General features: G+C 43.6%; 1 protein-coding gene across 1 annotated transcript in view; it reads left to right on the top strand.

The window, feature by feature from the left end:
- Window positions 1–14,795, top strand: part of Pigu (phosphatidylinositol glycan anchor biosynthesis, class U) — a 99,827-nt gene that overhangs the window by 52,809 nt on the left and 32,223 nt on the right. Inside the window, exon 7 of the mRNA XM_013011075.1 lies at window positions 10,419–10,516. Coding sequence (XP_012866529.1) covers window positions 10,419–10,516 — 98 coding nt within the window. The remainder of the gene's footprint in view (window positions 1–10,418; window positions 10,517–14,795) is intronic.

Below are 14,795 nucleotides of genomic sequence, written 5' to 3'. Positions count from 1 at the left end.
CTGCTTATGTGGTGCTGAGGAATCGAACCCAGGGCCTCATGCATGCAAGGCAAGCGCTCTACCACTGAGCCACCTTCCCAGCCCTCAGTTGTTTTTTTAATAAATCAAGCATTTAATTGAAAAATAAGTTTTTCCTCACCCTGCCCCACCCTGACTTCCATTTCTCATGCAAATTAAAGTCCCAGCTCTCTTCCCTTTCACAGGAGGTTTGTTTTCCATTGTGGCTACTATAAATAGAGACTCACAAACAGCTTCCTAATCTTAAAATATTTGAAGAGTTTTATTTTAGCTGGCTCTGTGTACCACTTTGACTCTTCCATATTACTAATACCTACTAACAGTTTATACAATGAAACAACTAGATCATTTACTCATTTTCTGCATTCACATTTTTATTGTATAGTAAAATTAGTGAAACTTTAATTTGGTCCATTTTTAAAAGAACATGGGGGAATAAACTTGACAGAAAATATAAAATCACTCAGAAGTCCAGAAGAAGTCTTCAACAAATTGAAATAAATAGGAATGTCTTTGAGGGTGTGTTTGTGTGTGTGTTAGTGCTAGGGATTGAACCCAGGAAGGACTTCCTACATGTTAAGGTAGGCAAGCCACTACATGAACTATGCCTCCAACTTGGTGATCAAAAAAAAAACCTCACTTGGCCTTTGGAATTGGCATCGATTTTAGAAGATAATTCTCTGTACTGGCAAAGGTTCTATCAAATAAGTATTTTCCCACATAGCAGTTTTACTTAGAAATGTATATAACCCTTTTGGAAAGAAGTTTGGCAGTTATCTTAAAGTGTTTGTACTTTTTTTTTTATTTCCCAAATTTACTTTTGAGAACCTACCCTGAAGTAACGCAGAAATACAGATAAAACTTTGACGATACAAAAGTTATTAGTGGAATAATTTGGGGTTGTAGAAAATAGAAAATATTTCAAAATACAGGTGTGGTTAAGAGAAAATTAAGTAAAACACAGTAGTAGGTTTTTTTTTTGTTTGTTTGTTTTCTGGGTCCGGTTGTGGGGCCTGAACTCTGGGCCTGGGCGCTGTCCCTCAAACTCATCAGCTCAAGGCTAACGCTCTACCACTTGGGCCACAGCGCCACTTCCGGCTTTTTTCTTTTTGCTTATGTGGTGCTGAGGAATTGAACCCAGGGCCTCATGCATGCAAGGCAAGCACTCTACCACTGAGCCACCTTCCCAGCCCTAGTAGTAGGTATTTTTAAGTAATTGTAATTATGTGAGAATATTTGTAGTTTTCTGGTCCTGGGGCTTGAACTCGGGGTCTAGGTGCTGTCCCTCAGTGCTTTTGCTCAAGGCTAGCACTCTACCCCTTGAACCACAGTGCCACTTCCAACGTCTTCTGTTTATGTGGTACTGAGGAATCAAACCCAGGGCTTCATGCATGCTAGCTAAACACTTTTTCATCAGCCATATTCCCAGTCCTGTCCTTGAGTTTCTTTTGCTCAAGACTAGCACTCTGCCATAAGTCACAGTGCCATTTAAGCTTTTTCTGAGTATTTTTTTGGAGACAGGAGTCTCATTGACTTTCCTGCCTGGCTGGCTTCAAATCTGAGTACCGCAGTCCTCAGGTCTCAGCTTCCTGAGTAGATAGGATTATAGGCATGAGCCACCAGTGGCCAGACTGTAGGATTTTTTTGTTATTCTCATACATAATCTGTACAAGGGATGGGAGGTTCATTATAACATTTCCACACAGGTATACAATGACAATTGTAGTTTTTTAAATGCAGAACACAAAGTTAGATTTTAATTAACCTTAACTAGTTTAAGACAACAAAAATAGTATATCCCAAAAGAGCAATATTTGTCCCTCAAAAGTAAATTCATGGGTGATTTTTATTGTCTTTTTATATGTTTCTTTAACCCCCAAAATTCTTTCAATAAGACAATTAAAAATAAATTATTTGATGCTGGATACTGGTGGCGTACACCTGTAAGTCTACCTACTCAGGAGACTGAGATCTGAAGATCACAGTTTGAAGCCAGCTTGGGCAGAAAAATCTGTGAGACTCTCATTGCCAATTAACTAGCACAAAAGCCAGAAGTAGAGCTGCGGTTCAAGTTGTAGAGTGCCAGCCTTGAGCAAAACTTAAGTGAATCAAGACCATGAGGTCCTGAGTTCAAGCCCTTAGTACCACCACACCCACAAAAAATTACTTGACTATTTCTCATTTAGGCTGATAGGAATAAAACTATCACATTAAAAAATTAAGCATAAATTAACTTGTGATAATAAAGGTATAGTGAAGATCCCTAGACTTTCCTGGAGTAGACACCCCTACAGAAGAGAGTGGCTTCATTTGCTCTGATTCCTTAGACTTCTACTTGCTTTCTTTTGACTTCCTTTGTGGCAGCCCAAGGTTGCCTGGGACACACTGAGAGACAAGCCAGGCCCAGGCAGAGGCCACTGCATTGTGATGTCCTTAATGGAGTGTTGTCAAGGAAACACTGGACTATGGGTAGGATTGATGTTGATATAGTGAGTTGCATGGGTTTCACTTTGAAGGCTGTTGCTTTGGTCAAAGGGCACTGTGCCTTTCAGTGAGCTAATTAAAATACTTCATTCCTGTGAAGTAGTCTTCATTAGGCCTTTAAAAGAAAAATAAACTGACTGGTGGTGATAGGTACTCCTGCTTATTCATTGCTGGTATTTGTCAACAATGAGATATTCCAAACAGGAAACTTAAAGTTTGCCAGTAAGGATCCTTTCAATTTCACTTACTCCTCCAAAAGAAGCCATGTGACACATCTTCTTGCCAAGGAGAAAAAAAGATCAGGATGTACCTTCAGAAGGCAGTCAAGGATGATTAAGAGCTCAGACTGCTCTGATGTTAGATCTGGTGGCTAATCCCAGCTCCACTGTTTACTGGCTGCATTACCTTGGACAAGTCTCTTAACTGTTCTGGGCTGTAGTTTCCAAGAGCTTGGATACTGAAACAGCCTCTACCTTATATAGCATGGTGCATAGTACAGAGGCATGTACTAGGTGTGAATGGTTTACTCTTTGTAGCAGTCATTTTTAAAGATCTCTCAAGATTAATAGTCTTTCTGGGCTTGGGTAAAAGACCCAGCTGCAGGACAGAGCAGGAATAATATGAGGAGGGACCATGGAGAAGATCAGATTAAGGAATTTCCTTCCTTCCTTCCTTCCTTCCTTCCTTCCTTCCTTCCTTCCTTCCTTCCCTCCTTCCCTCCCTCCTTCCCTCCCTCCCTCCCTCCCTCTCTCTCTCTCTCTCTCTCTTTCTTTCTTTCTTTCTTCCTTGTCCTGGGGTTTGAACTCAGGGCCTGGGTACTGTCCCTGAAGGCTATGCTCTACCACTTGAGCCACAGCTTCACTTTGGTAGTTTATTGGAGATAAGAGTCTCACAGACTTTCCTGCCCAGGCTGGCTTTGAACCTTGATCTTTAGATCTTAGCCTGATGAGTTAGGATTACAGGCATGAGCCACCAGTGACTAGCAAATAAAAGGTTTTCTAATTATAAGCTTTGTAGTCTTGGGCAAGTGATGCAACTTCAGGAGCCTCACTTTGATCCCACAGATATCTGCCTCCTAGAGTTAGTGAGGAATAAATGAGAAATACAGAGTGCTTAGCAAAATCCACTCAATGAATAGTTGTACTCCTTTATTATGATTTTTATGGTTCAAACACAAATGGAGATTGAGATTGCCATAGTAATGCAGGAAAGGAGTAAGAGGTCTGAAGTAAGACTGCCTGGGAACAATCCTAGTCCTGTCATTGACTGACTTTGTGATCCTGGCCAAACAATTTATGTTCTTCAGTTTTCTGACCTGTGCAATGAGAATAATAATAGTACTAACTTCCTGGAGTTATTGAAAGGACTAAAAGGTCTATGACGTGCAAATTGCCAATGGTTGTGACTGGGCTGAGTAAAGCTTTTATGGTCATTGGGGTGGACATGGTTTGAAGGCACCTACCGGGATAGAAGAGCACACTTGGCAGGAAATGTAGTACCTCGGGCCTTGCTCTACCCCCACTCCAGCCCTTCTTTCTCACTGTTGCCTCAGACACTGGTGTAACTTCCTCTTCTGATAATCCCATGGGACCTTAGCCCTTTTGACCACATACTAGTCTGTCCCACTGCCTATCTTGGGACAGGACATTGTCTGTGCTCTCTGCTCACCCTCCTTGAAGTTCATATCCCCAGCCAGTCCCCCAGGCCCCTCCTCGTTTCATTCTTGCTTCCCCCGACAGCTGTGCCACCCACCCAGGCCCAGATTAAGGTACGGTCCCTGGAGGCCAAATGTTATTCCAGTCTTGCGGAGGCTTGTTTCGGCCCCCACCCTGACACAAATGGAGAGTTGGAAAACATACTCAGATCTAGATTGTGTAGATAATGATGTTCCCTCATATTACGGCCAAGTGCACAAACCCACTTGATTGATTTTCCCTAATATTCTGTGATCAGGCCTTGTTCAAAAAACCTACTCTATGAGCATCTTGGATGCACAAGCAGACAATGATTGAGTTGTATCATTTTGGGGTAAAACTCATATCCCTCTTGGCATAGTTTGACCTGCCCTCACTCTTGCCTACACAAAGCCCTATTTCAGACGTTACTTCAGTATTCCTGTCTGGGCCTGTAGGTCATTGTTTTGAATAAATTTTGTTGTTAAGCCCTCCATGATCTGACCCCAAGCTGCTTGCTAAGACTTTTCAGGTTGTGACTTTTTAGTCAAAGTATGTAATATATGCAGAAGTCATTAATGTACAGATAAATAAATATTTACAAAATGGTGAGTCTCTGGGCTGGGAATGTAGAGTGCTTGTCTAGCATGCACAAAGCCCTGGATTCGATTCCTTAACACCAAATAAACAGAAAAGGCCAGGAGTGGTGCTATGGCTCAAGTGGTAGAGTGCTAGCCTTGAGCAAAAAGCAGCTTAGGCATGGTGCTAAGGCCCTGAGTTCAAGCCCCAGGACTGGCAAAAAAAAAAAAAAAGGTGAGTCTTAGTACCCAGATTAAGAGACAGAACGTTACCAGCCTCCTCAGGAGCCCCTTTGGGTCTTCTTCCAGTCATTCCTCGAGTTCTCTCTATTTTGCCATGTTGAGCTACTTGCTGTCAACACCTCACTCTAGCACATGATTGTCTCACCCTCCTGTTCCTGCATGTGCCATTTCCTGAATGTTAGGCCTTATATACTGTTCACAACGCTGGTGTCAGTGTGCCCTGATGGGCTAGGTCTGCTTCTCCTGTCCTTTCCTCTCTTGTGTTGCAATTGTTCACAGGAGCACCCTGAGGACACAGGCTATCTGAGTCACCAGTCTCCCTGCCACCCAGCCCATGCTTGGCAGAGAGCAAACTTTAACAGTGTTTGCCTATTGCATAGTTTTGTCTACAATGTTTGGAGTCACCTTTTACTTTTATCTTCCCTGCCCCAAGCACATATCGTTCCAGCTGTGTCTTCCTTCCGAACTTACTGTTCTTGCCCCATTTAGTTTTTCTCAAAACTTACTAGCTCTTCCTGAGTCTTGTGTGCCTGCCTACTCCCCCTCACTTTAGATCAGGCTGTGCATGTGCCCATCCACACCTGTCCTCTCATCCCACACCCAGAGCACCCACACTACACCACTGCCTGTTGCAGCACCACGTTTCTGCCCACAGCCTTCAGGCCTCAGCCATCGGTCCTTCTTCCACAGAACATGCCTGTGCCCAGCCCCTGCCCCCAAATGCTTTGCTTTGTGTTTTACCAATGTATTTTCTACTTAATGAGTTCTTCCTCAAGAATATTGATTTCTTTTAATATGTTTTTTAAGGATTTTATGTGTGTCACTGAATAATATTGTTAGTTACAACATTCATCACATGTGCCAAGCACTGTGCTAGGTACAAGAGATCTAAAATTAAGGTTTATTGCCCTTGAGCAATTAGGAAGACAAATTGTGGAGAGAGGATCCAGGGGCAGAGTCCTGGAAGACAGTGTAAGTATGGCATACAGAGGCTCCCTGGCACAGAGTGAGGATGGGCTGACGGTGATGTGTGGTTTGGGGTTCATACGTGGTCTCATTTCTGTGCCTTAGGTTCTTTGCCTGTAAAATGAGAAGCATATGTGCTTTGTATTATCCATGAAACTATTAACAAGATAATGAACAGACAAATTTCCCCAAGATGGTTGTTATGCTTGAGGGTCTTTTTGAATCTGGCATGTTCTTAATGCAGAATACTTAGTACGTGAGCAACAAATGTTAGCTGCTTGCACTGGTAGAGGAAGTGACATTTCAATTGGCCATGAGTTTCTGCTAGAAGAATGGGAAAAGATGGCTCTAGCAGAGGGAGTAGCCTGAGAACAGACATAAGAAAAGGCAGAATTTTTTCAGGAACTGGGGAAGAGGCCATTGTGGTGGAGGATAGGGTGTGTTCAGAGGTGTTGAACGGCAAAGCTGGAAGCAGAACACTGAAATGAGGATCTTGCTTACTCTTGGAGTTTGGATTTAATCTCAGATGAAATGAAACCTCACAGTTTAAGGATCCTTTCAGTGCTTCTGTGGAGGGTGGGCTGGATATGAGGGAAGGAAAAGACTATTGAGATCTCTGCTGATGTAAGGAGAGAGGAGGGAACTGGGGCGGGGGGTTAGAGGGATGGCTTGGGTATTGAGCTGGAAGTTGATGGCGCTTGCTTACAGATAGATTCTCCCTTTGTAAAGATTTGGTCTGGCCAGGCATCTGTGGCTCATGCCCATAATCCTAGCTACTCAGGAGGCTGAGTATCCCAGGCAGGAAAGTTTGTGAGTCATCTATCTCCAGTTAGCTACCAAAACACTGGAAATGGTGGTGCTGTAGCTCAAAGTGGTAGAGCACTAGCCTTGAGCACAAAAGCTCAAAGATAGTGCCCAAGCCCTGAAATTCAAGCCCTAGGGCCAGAATATACACACAAAAAGATTTTGTCTGTGGCTGGGAATATGGCTTAGTGGTAGAGTGCTTGTCTAGCATGCATAAAGCCCTGGGTTCAATTCCTCCGTACCACATAAACAGAAAAAAACAAAAGTGGTGCTGTGGCTCAGTGGTAGAGCACTAACCCTGGGCACAGAGAGGCTCAGGGTCAGAGCCCAGGCCCTGAGTTCAAACCCCAGGACTGGCAAAATATATATTTGTTTGTTTGTTTTGAGCCAGGTGCCCACGGCTCATACCTATAATCCTAGCTACTCAGGAGGCTGAGATCTGAGGATCACTGTTCAAAGCCAAGCCAGGCAGGAAAGTCCATGAGACTCTTATCTCCAATAAACCACTCAGAAAACTGGAACTGACACTGTGGCTCAAGTGGTAGAGCACTCGCCTTGAGCTGAAGAGCTGAGGGACAGTGACCAGGCCCAGAGTTCAAGCTGTACAACCAACAACAACAAAAAAAAAGATTTTGTCTGGGGACTGGGGATGTAGCTTAATGGGAAGGTTTCCTTGGCTTGTACAAGGCCCTGAGTTCAATTGCCAGCACCAGAAACAGTGTTTGAAGATCTCATCTAAGGAAGACTCTTGGCTGATCCTCAGAATAAGTTTTCTAAAACTCACAAGTCCATTCTATTAGACTATGAATCTTTTCTTCTCTCTGGGGTCTTATAAACAGCTGGTCCAGATAATTATTGATCTCAGGCAATTAAGGTAGGAAAGGTGGCTGTGTATACCTTACTTGCTAGGGTCTCATGAAGCAAAGTAAGAAAGTCAGATCTTTGTTTTTACCTCATCAATGAGAATAGATTAAGTTGGAACAGAAGCCTTCTTCCTTCAGTAATATATGATCCTCTCCTTTCTCCTACCCCAATATCTGTAGAAAACCATGCTAATGAAAAGTTTTTTTGCACTTTTTTTCCCAACAAAACATCATTCAGATTTTCAGCCAGGAATCTTGAGGCCATCTTCACCATTAGGCGTTAGGACATACATTTCCCTCTAGTGCCATCTCCTCATTCCAGCATGGTTCTGATGCTAGTCTGTAGCCTAGCTGGTGTATGGAGGCCTCTGCTGGTGGCTTCACTTAGTTGTTCCTCTCCCTGCTCAGTCATTTATACAGGGACCCTGGATCCAGAACATCTTGCCTAGCACTCATGAATTGGTGGGACAGCCCCACTCAAGATATTTCGTCCTCCCTCCCCCACCTCCCGCCAGTGGTACTAGATTTGAACTTAAACTGAACAGACACTTTACCACTTGAGGCATACCTTCAGCTCTTTTTTGCTTTAGTTATTTTTCAGCTAGAGTCTTGAATTTTTTCCTGGGTTCTGCCACAGACCAAATTCCTCTTGTATACCTAGAATCTTAAGTATGTATCGCCATGCCTATCTTACTGATTAATACGGGGTCTTCCTTGCTTTTTCTCTAGGCCAGTCTCAAATTGTCATTCTTTTTTTTTTGGGGGGGGGTCCGGTTGTGGGGCCTGAACTCTGGGCCTGGGCGCTGTCCCTCAGCTCTTCAGCTCAAGGCTAGCACTCTACCACTTGAGCCACAGCACCACTTCTGGCTTTTTTTTTCTGCTTATGTGGTGCTGAAGAATCGAACCCAGGGCCTAAGGCATGCAAGGCAAGCGCTCTACCACTGAGCCAACTTCCCAGCCCATCAAACTGCCATTCTTCTAATCTCTTCCTCCCAAACACTTGAGATTTATACTTTTGCACTGGCTCTCTGCTTCTTTCTACTTTATATTCTGTCCAACAGGATTGTTCCTAGCTTGTGTTTTAGTTTGAAAGATGGAACACTCAAAATTCTTTTCTCTCCACTTGCACTTCTATGAAGTGATAACATTCATTGACCCATGCCCACTTATCCTCCACGGTGGCTCTAGGTGTTTCTGGTACATAGACCACTTTGTTGAGCAGCGGAGCTAGGGATCATTTCCTACTGTTGTCCTTGGTGCTGGGTTGGTAATGGGATGAAACTCCTTAGACTGAAAGGAGTTATGTTTCTTTTTATGAAACTAATCTGTTATTTTCAGTGAACACTTGACCCCACACAGCTAATAAGATTGACCATGGGTATTGTTACTTTATGAAACATAATCATGAACATCAGCCTCGGATCATTTCTCCTGAGTTCTGAGCTACTTTGAGTCCTCTGCCGTAAACTCAGCTTCTCGAGCCTTACTTTTATAGTGCCCTGTTGTCTTAAAACATCTGAAAATAGGGCTGGGAAGGTGGCTCAGTGGTAGAGTGCTTACCTTGCATGCATGAAGCCCTGGGTTCGATTCCTCAGCACCACATAAGCAGAAAAAACCGTAAGTGGTGCTATGGTTCAAGTGATAGAGCACTAGTCTTCAGCTGAAGAGTTGAGGGACAGAGCCCAGGCCCAGAATTCAGGTAACATGACCAGCAAAAAAAAAATCTGAAAATGGGGAGCAGTTGTTTCTTTTTTTTTTCAAAAACAATAAATTGTTTGCCTATGACAAAAAACAAAGCATGTTCATTTTTTAAAATTTAAAGGAATGCAGAGAAGCAAAAATAAAAAATAATCCATAATCCTACCATGTAGAGATAACAGTTTGTAAACTTTTGTGGTCTAGACTTCAGTGTTTGTTTGTTTGTTTTTGGTAAATATTTGATCATACTTTAAAAAAAAAAATCACAGGTCTGGGAAGGTGGCTCAGTGGTAGAATGCTTGCCTTGCATGCATGAGGCCTTGGGTTCGATTCCTCAGTACCACATAAGCAGAAAAAGCCAGAAGTGGCACTGTGGCTCAAGTGGTAGAGTGCTAGCCTTGAGCTGAAGAGCTCAGGGACAGTGCCCAGGCCCAAAGTTCAAGCCCCACAATGGACCCCCCCAAAAAAACCCAAAAAACAGTGTCTATTTTATGAACTTAATAGGGTTTTATAAGTATCTTTCCATGTCATTACAAATTCTTATATAACATTTAATTCTTTCATAGTTATTTTATGTGGGGAATAGGAACATTATTAACAAAAAATTCATATACTTTTACATAGAACAAAAAGGAAGCACATGACTGAAGATAAGGAGTGTGGCAGGTAGTGTGATGAGATACTACACAACCCAGTGTAGTAGTTTCACAGCTTCACATTTTATAAGCAGTAATTGCAAGTTTAATAAACTAATGCATTAAGTAGAACATGGATGTTAATGGACTTGATCCCTTTGTACATCTTTGGCTGGAGTTTTGTAAAATCTTTCTGGGACTGAAAATTTCACAAGAAACATGCCTGCGGCATCTCAAGTTACTAAAGGTGGATGGTTTTGATGTCCTTGCTTTCCTTTCATGGGTAATGAAGCCAAGAAGCTCTCACTCCCCATGAGTTTGTACAATACCTTGCATACCAGGAAGCACTTGGCAGGTGATTGAGCAGTTATGGAAAGTTTCATGTTGATAGGGACTTGCTGAGTCTAATTCTGATCGGAGAGGTGGGTTATTCCATACATTTATTTCTTTTTACAGGCAGTGCTTTCCTCAGTGCTATTTTTCTTGCTTTAGCAACATACCAGTCTCTGTACCCAATCACCTTGTTTGTCCCAGGACTCCTCTATCTCCTCCAGGTAAGCATTCACTGGTCAGAAACCAGCACCAAGTGACATTTATTACCAAACCTGCCCCTACTGGGGGAAGTAAGGGCATGGGACTGGGTTTCCTGCTTGATTCTGCTTGAAACGATCAAGGAAAGTTGACTAATTGTTAACAAAGCAGACCTAACAATATTATTAAATTCTAACTATGCCTATCATTCCAAATGTATAAATGCATTTGTCTTTGCATGTTTGTAGTTGGTATCATATGCTTTACATTTTTCTTATCTAATGTACATAATCCCTTCTCTGCTTATTTCTTCAACATTTCCTTTTTTTTCCTGTTTGTTTTTTTGCTGGTATGGGGGTTTGGACTTGGATCCTTACATATTTCCTCAACCTGGTGCTCTATCATTTTAACCATGCCTCCAGCCCTGCTCTTCGCTGTTATTTTTTTTTTTTGGTCGGTCGTGGGGCTTGAACTCTGGGCCTGGGCGCTATCCCTCAGCTCTTCAGCTCAAGGCGAGTGCTCTACCACTTTGAGCTACAGCGCCACTTCCGGTTTTCTGGTGGTTTATTGGAGATAGGAGTCTCACAGTCTTTCCTGCCCGGGCTGGCTTTGAACCGCGATCCTCAGATCTCAGCCTCCTGAGTAGCTAGGATTACAGGCGTGAGCCACCAGCGCCCGGCTCTTCACTGTTATTTTTAAGATGGAGTCTCACAGACTTTTCTGCTCAAACTGGCTTGAACCATAATCCTCTAGATCTCAGCCTCTTGAGTAACTAGGATTACAGATGCAACCCACCAACACGTAGCAGAATCTTTAGCTTTTCTTTATAGTAGCATACACCTTAAAGGATTATGATAGAAGGCAGGTGCTGGTGGCTCACGCCTGTAATCCTAGCTACTCAGGAGGCTGAGATTTGAGGATCACAGTTCAAAGCCAGCTCCAGCAGGAAAGCCCATGAGACTCTTATACTCCAATAAACCACCAGAAAATCCAAGTGGCGCTGTGGCTGAAATGGTAGAGTACTAGAGGGATAGCGCCCAGACCCAGAGTTCAAGCCCCATGATTGACAAAAAACAAACAAAACTATGCTGTAGGTCACAGTAGCCATGTTAGATACATGAATTGAAAATAAAATGTTGGGAAGTTAAGTCACTTACCTAAGGCCACAAATGACAGCACTGGGAGTCTAATGAGACAGCTTGCTCTCTAACCTCTCCTCTTTTCTACTTTAATAAGAATCCAGGGGGGCTGGGAAGGTGGCTCAGTGGTAGAGTGCTTGCCTTGCATGCATGAGGCCTTGGGTTCCATTCGTCAGCACCACATAAGCAGAAAAAGCCTGAAGTGGCGCTGTGGCTCAAGTGGTAGAGCGCTAGCCTTGAGCTGAAGAGCTGGGGGACAGAGCCTAGGCCCAGAGTTCAGGCCCCATGACTGACAAAAAAAAGAGAGAGAGAATACAGGGCTGGGAATGTGGCTTAGTGGTAGAGTGCTTGCCTAGCATGCTTGAAGCCCCAAGTTCAATTCCTCAGTACCATATAAACCAAAAAAAGCCAGAAGTGGTGTTGTGGCTCAAGTAGTGGAGCACTAGCCTTGAGCAAAAAGAAGCTCAGCGACAGTGCCGAGGCCCAGAGTCCAAGCCCCAGGACTGAGAAAAAAAAAAAAAAAACATACCTCAGAATTGGGCGCCAGTGGCTCATGCCTGTAATCCTAGCTACTCAGGAGGCTGAGATATAAGGATCATGGTTTGAAGCCAGGCCAGGCAGAAAAGGTCCATGAAACTATCTCCAATAAAACTACCAAAAAAACAAAAACAAAAAAACAAGCACTGGTGATTCACACCTGTAATCCTAGCTACTCAAGAGGCTGAAATCTGAGAATTGAGGTTCAAAGCCAGCTAGGACAGGAAATTCCCTAACTTGGCCTGGGCACTGTCCCTGAGCTTCTTCTGCTCAAGACTAGCACTCTACCACTTGAGCCATAGCACCACTTCTGACTTTTTAAAGTAGTTTATTGTAGATAAGAGCCTAACAGACTTTCCTGCCATGGCTGGCTTCAAATTGTGATCCTCAGATCTCAGCTTCTTGAGTAACTAGGATTACAGGCATGAGCCACTGGTACCTAGCTAGAAATCTGTATTTATTTAAGTCATTTCCTTGAGATATGTTCCTCCAGCTGAACATTGGACCCAAGACTGTGAAAAGTTTTATAGCTGTCTTTATAAAATACCAGATTTGGGCTGGGAAGGTGGCTCAGTGGTAGAGCGCTTGCCTTGCATGCCTTAGGCCCTGGGTTCGATTCTTCAGCACCACATAAGCAGGGGGGGAAAAAGCCAGAAGTGGCGCTGTGGCTCAAGTGGTAGAGTGCTACCTTGAGCTGAAGAGCTGAGGGACAGCGCCCAGGCCCAGAGTACAGGCCCCACAACCAGACCCCCCAAAAAAATAAAATACCAGATTTGTCACCAGAAAACCTGAGCTCGTTGGCAATGCTACCTACCACCAGTGTCTGAAAACAAACCAACTGCTTCCAGGCTGCCAGCACTGGCTTTTCAAGTTTTATTTATGACTGCTGGTTCAGTAGGGGTATTATCATAGAATGAAGTTACTTAGTTTTGATTTTCTTTCTGTATTTTTGTTGAATCCAAGAATTTTACACATAACAATATGCAGTTACGGTAGAAGGAGGGAAGGAGAGGAGAAAGAACTTGTTTAAAACTCAAGGGACGGGTTGGAAATGTGGCTTAGTGGTAGAATGCTTGCCTAGCATGCATGAGTCCCTGGGTTCGATTCCTCAGGGCCACATAAACTAAAAAAGCCAGAAGTGGTGCTGTGGCTCAAGTGGTAGAACCCTAACCATGAGTTGAGCTGAAGAGCTCAGGGACAGTGCCCAGACCCTGAGTCCAAGCCCCAGGACTGGTTTAAAAGCAAAAAACAAAACAAAAAACTCAAGGGAATTTTCTACAGACAGTAGTGGACAGGACTGAGTTATGAGATCTAACAGTTGGGCTAGTCACTTTTTTTTTTTTTGTCAGTCATGGGGCCTGAACTCTGAGCCTGGGCGCTGTCCCTCAGCTCTTCAGCTCAACTCACAGTTAGGGTTCTACCACTTGAGCCACAGCACCACTTCTGGCTTTTTCTGCTTATGTGGTGCTGAGAAATTGAACCCAGGGCCTCATGCATGCAAGGCAAGCACTCTACCACTGAGCCACCTTCCCAGCCCAAGGGCCAGTCACTTATTTAGTTGACTTAACCCTTCCCACCAAATGTCCAGTGCTGAACACCTATAGTGTGCTAGGCACATTCTGATCTCTGCAAGATAAAGTAATTGAGGCTGCTGAGCAAAGAGCACTGCAAAGACTGCTCTAGAGGCAGCCTCTGAAATGGATGAGAGTTACTAAGAATTTGTGACCCCATTTACAAAGGACCCCATTTTTCTAGGAATTAAAATTCTAGCCCAAATTATATTTACATGTCTTTTTTTTCTTTTTCTTTTTTTTGCCAGTCCTGGGGCCTGAACTCAGGGTCTGGGCCCTGTACCTGAGCTTCTTTTGCTTAAGGCCAGCACTCTACCACTTGAGCCACAGCACCACTTCCAGCTTTTTCTGTTTACTGAGGAATCAAACCCAGGGCTTCATGTACTAGGCAAGCACTCTGCCACTAAGCCACCTTCCCAGCCCTACATGTCTTTATGTAAATGTGTAAAGTGGCCTAAAAAGCATGGTAAGATGATGGAAAAAATCAGTCAGTCACACCCAGAAAGCAAACCTTCCTGTTTAAAGATGAGGGAGGAACCAGAAAAGCAAATTATACTTCAGGGCTAAGTTCCTCTTAGATCCATTTGGTGGACCCTTTAGACCTAAGTTTCACAGAAATCCATAAAGTTCAAGGAGAAAAGCTAAAATCAGTCAGCTGAGTGTGGGACAGTTCTGTAACAGAATGGAGGATTCTGCCCCAAAGTGAGGTGACTCCCCTGAGTCCGGGTTAAGGCCAGTGGATAAGTGGCACTTGTTGGCGAGTCCTAGCACTGGCGTCAACCTCAGCATGCGTGGCTGAACCTAATGACCCTCCATATCCCGCCAACCTCTAACTTGGAATGGTTTGAACCCTACAAGGACATGAGCCATCTGCTGTTTTTCTGGGTTTTTCGAGCCACCCCTCCCCCCCACCAGGTACATATTTTTGTCTTGAAAAATTTGTAGAGCTCAGGATTGACTGGGACATCTGGGGAAGTCAGCTGTAACATTTTGAGTTAAATAAATTACTGAAATTTAAGGCTGCTAACCAAATTTGAAGAGTGAAAACTTGGAGA

Source organism: Dipodomys ordii, unplaced genomic scaffold, assembly GCF_000151885.1.
Source record: "Dipodomys ordii isolate 6190 unplaced genomic scaffold, Dord_2.0 Scaffold13, whole genome shotgun sequence".
Lineage (NCBI taxonomy): Eukaryota > Metazoa > Chordata > Mammalia > Rodentia > Heteromyidae > Dipodomys > Dipodomys ordii.
The sequence above is the reverse complement of the archived record's forward strand: the minus strand, read 5'-3'. Positions and strand labels throughout refer to the sequence as shown.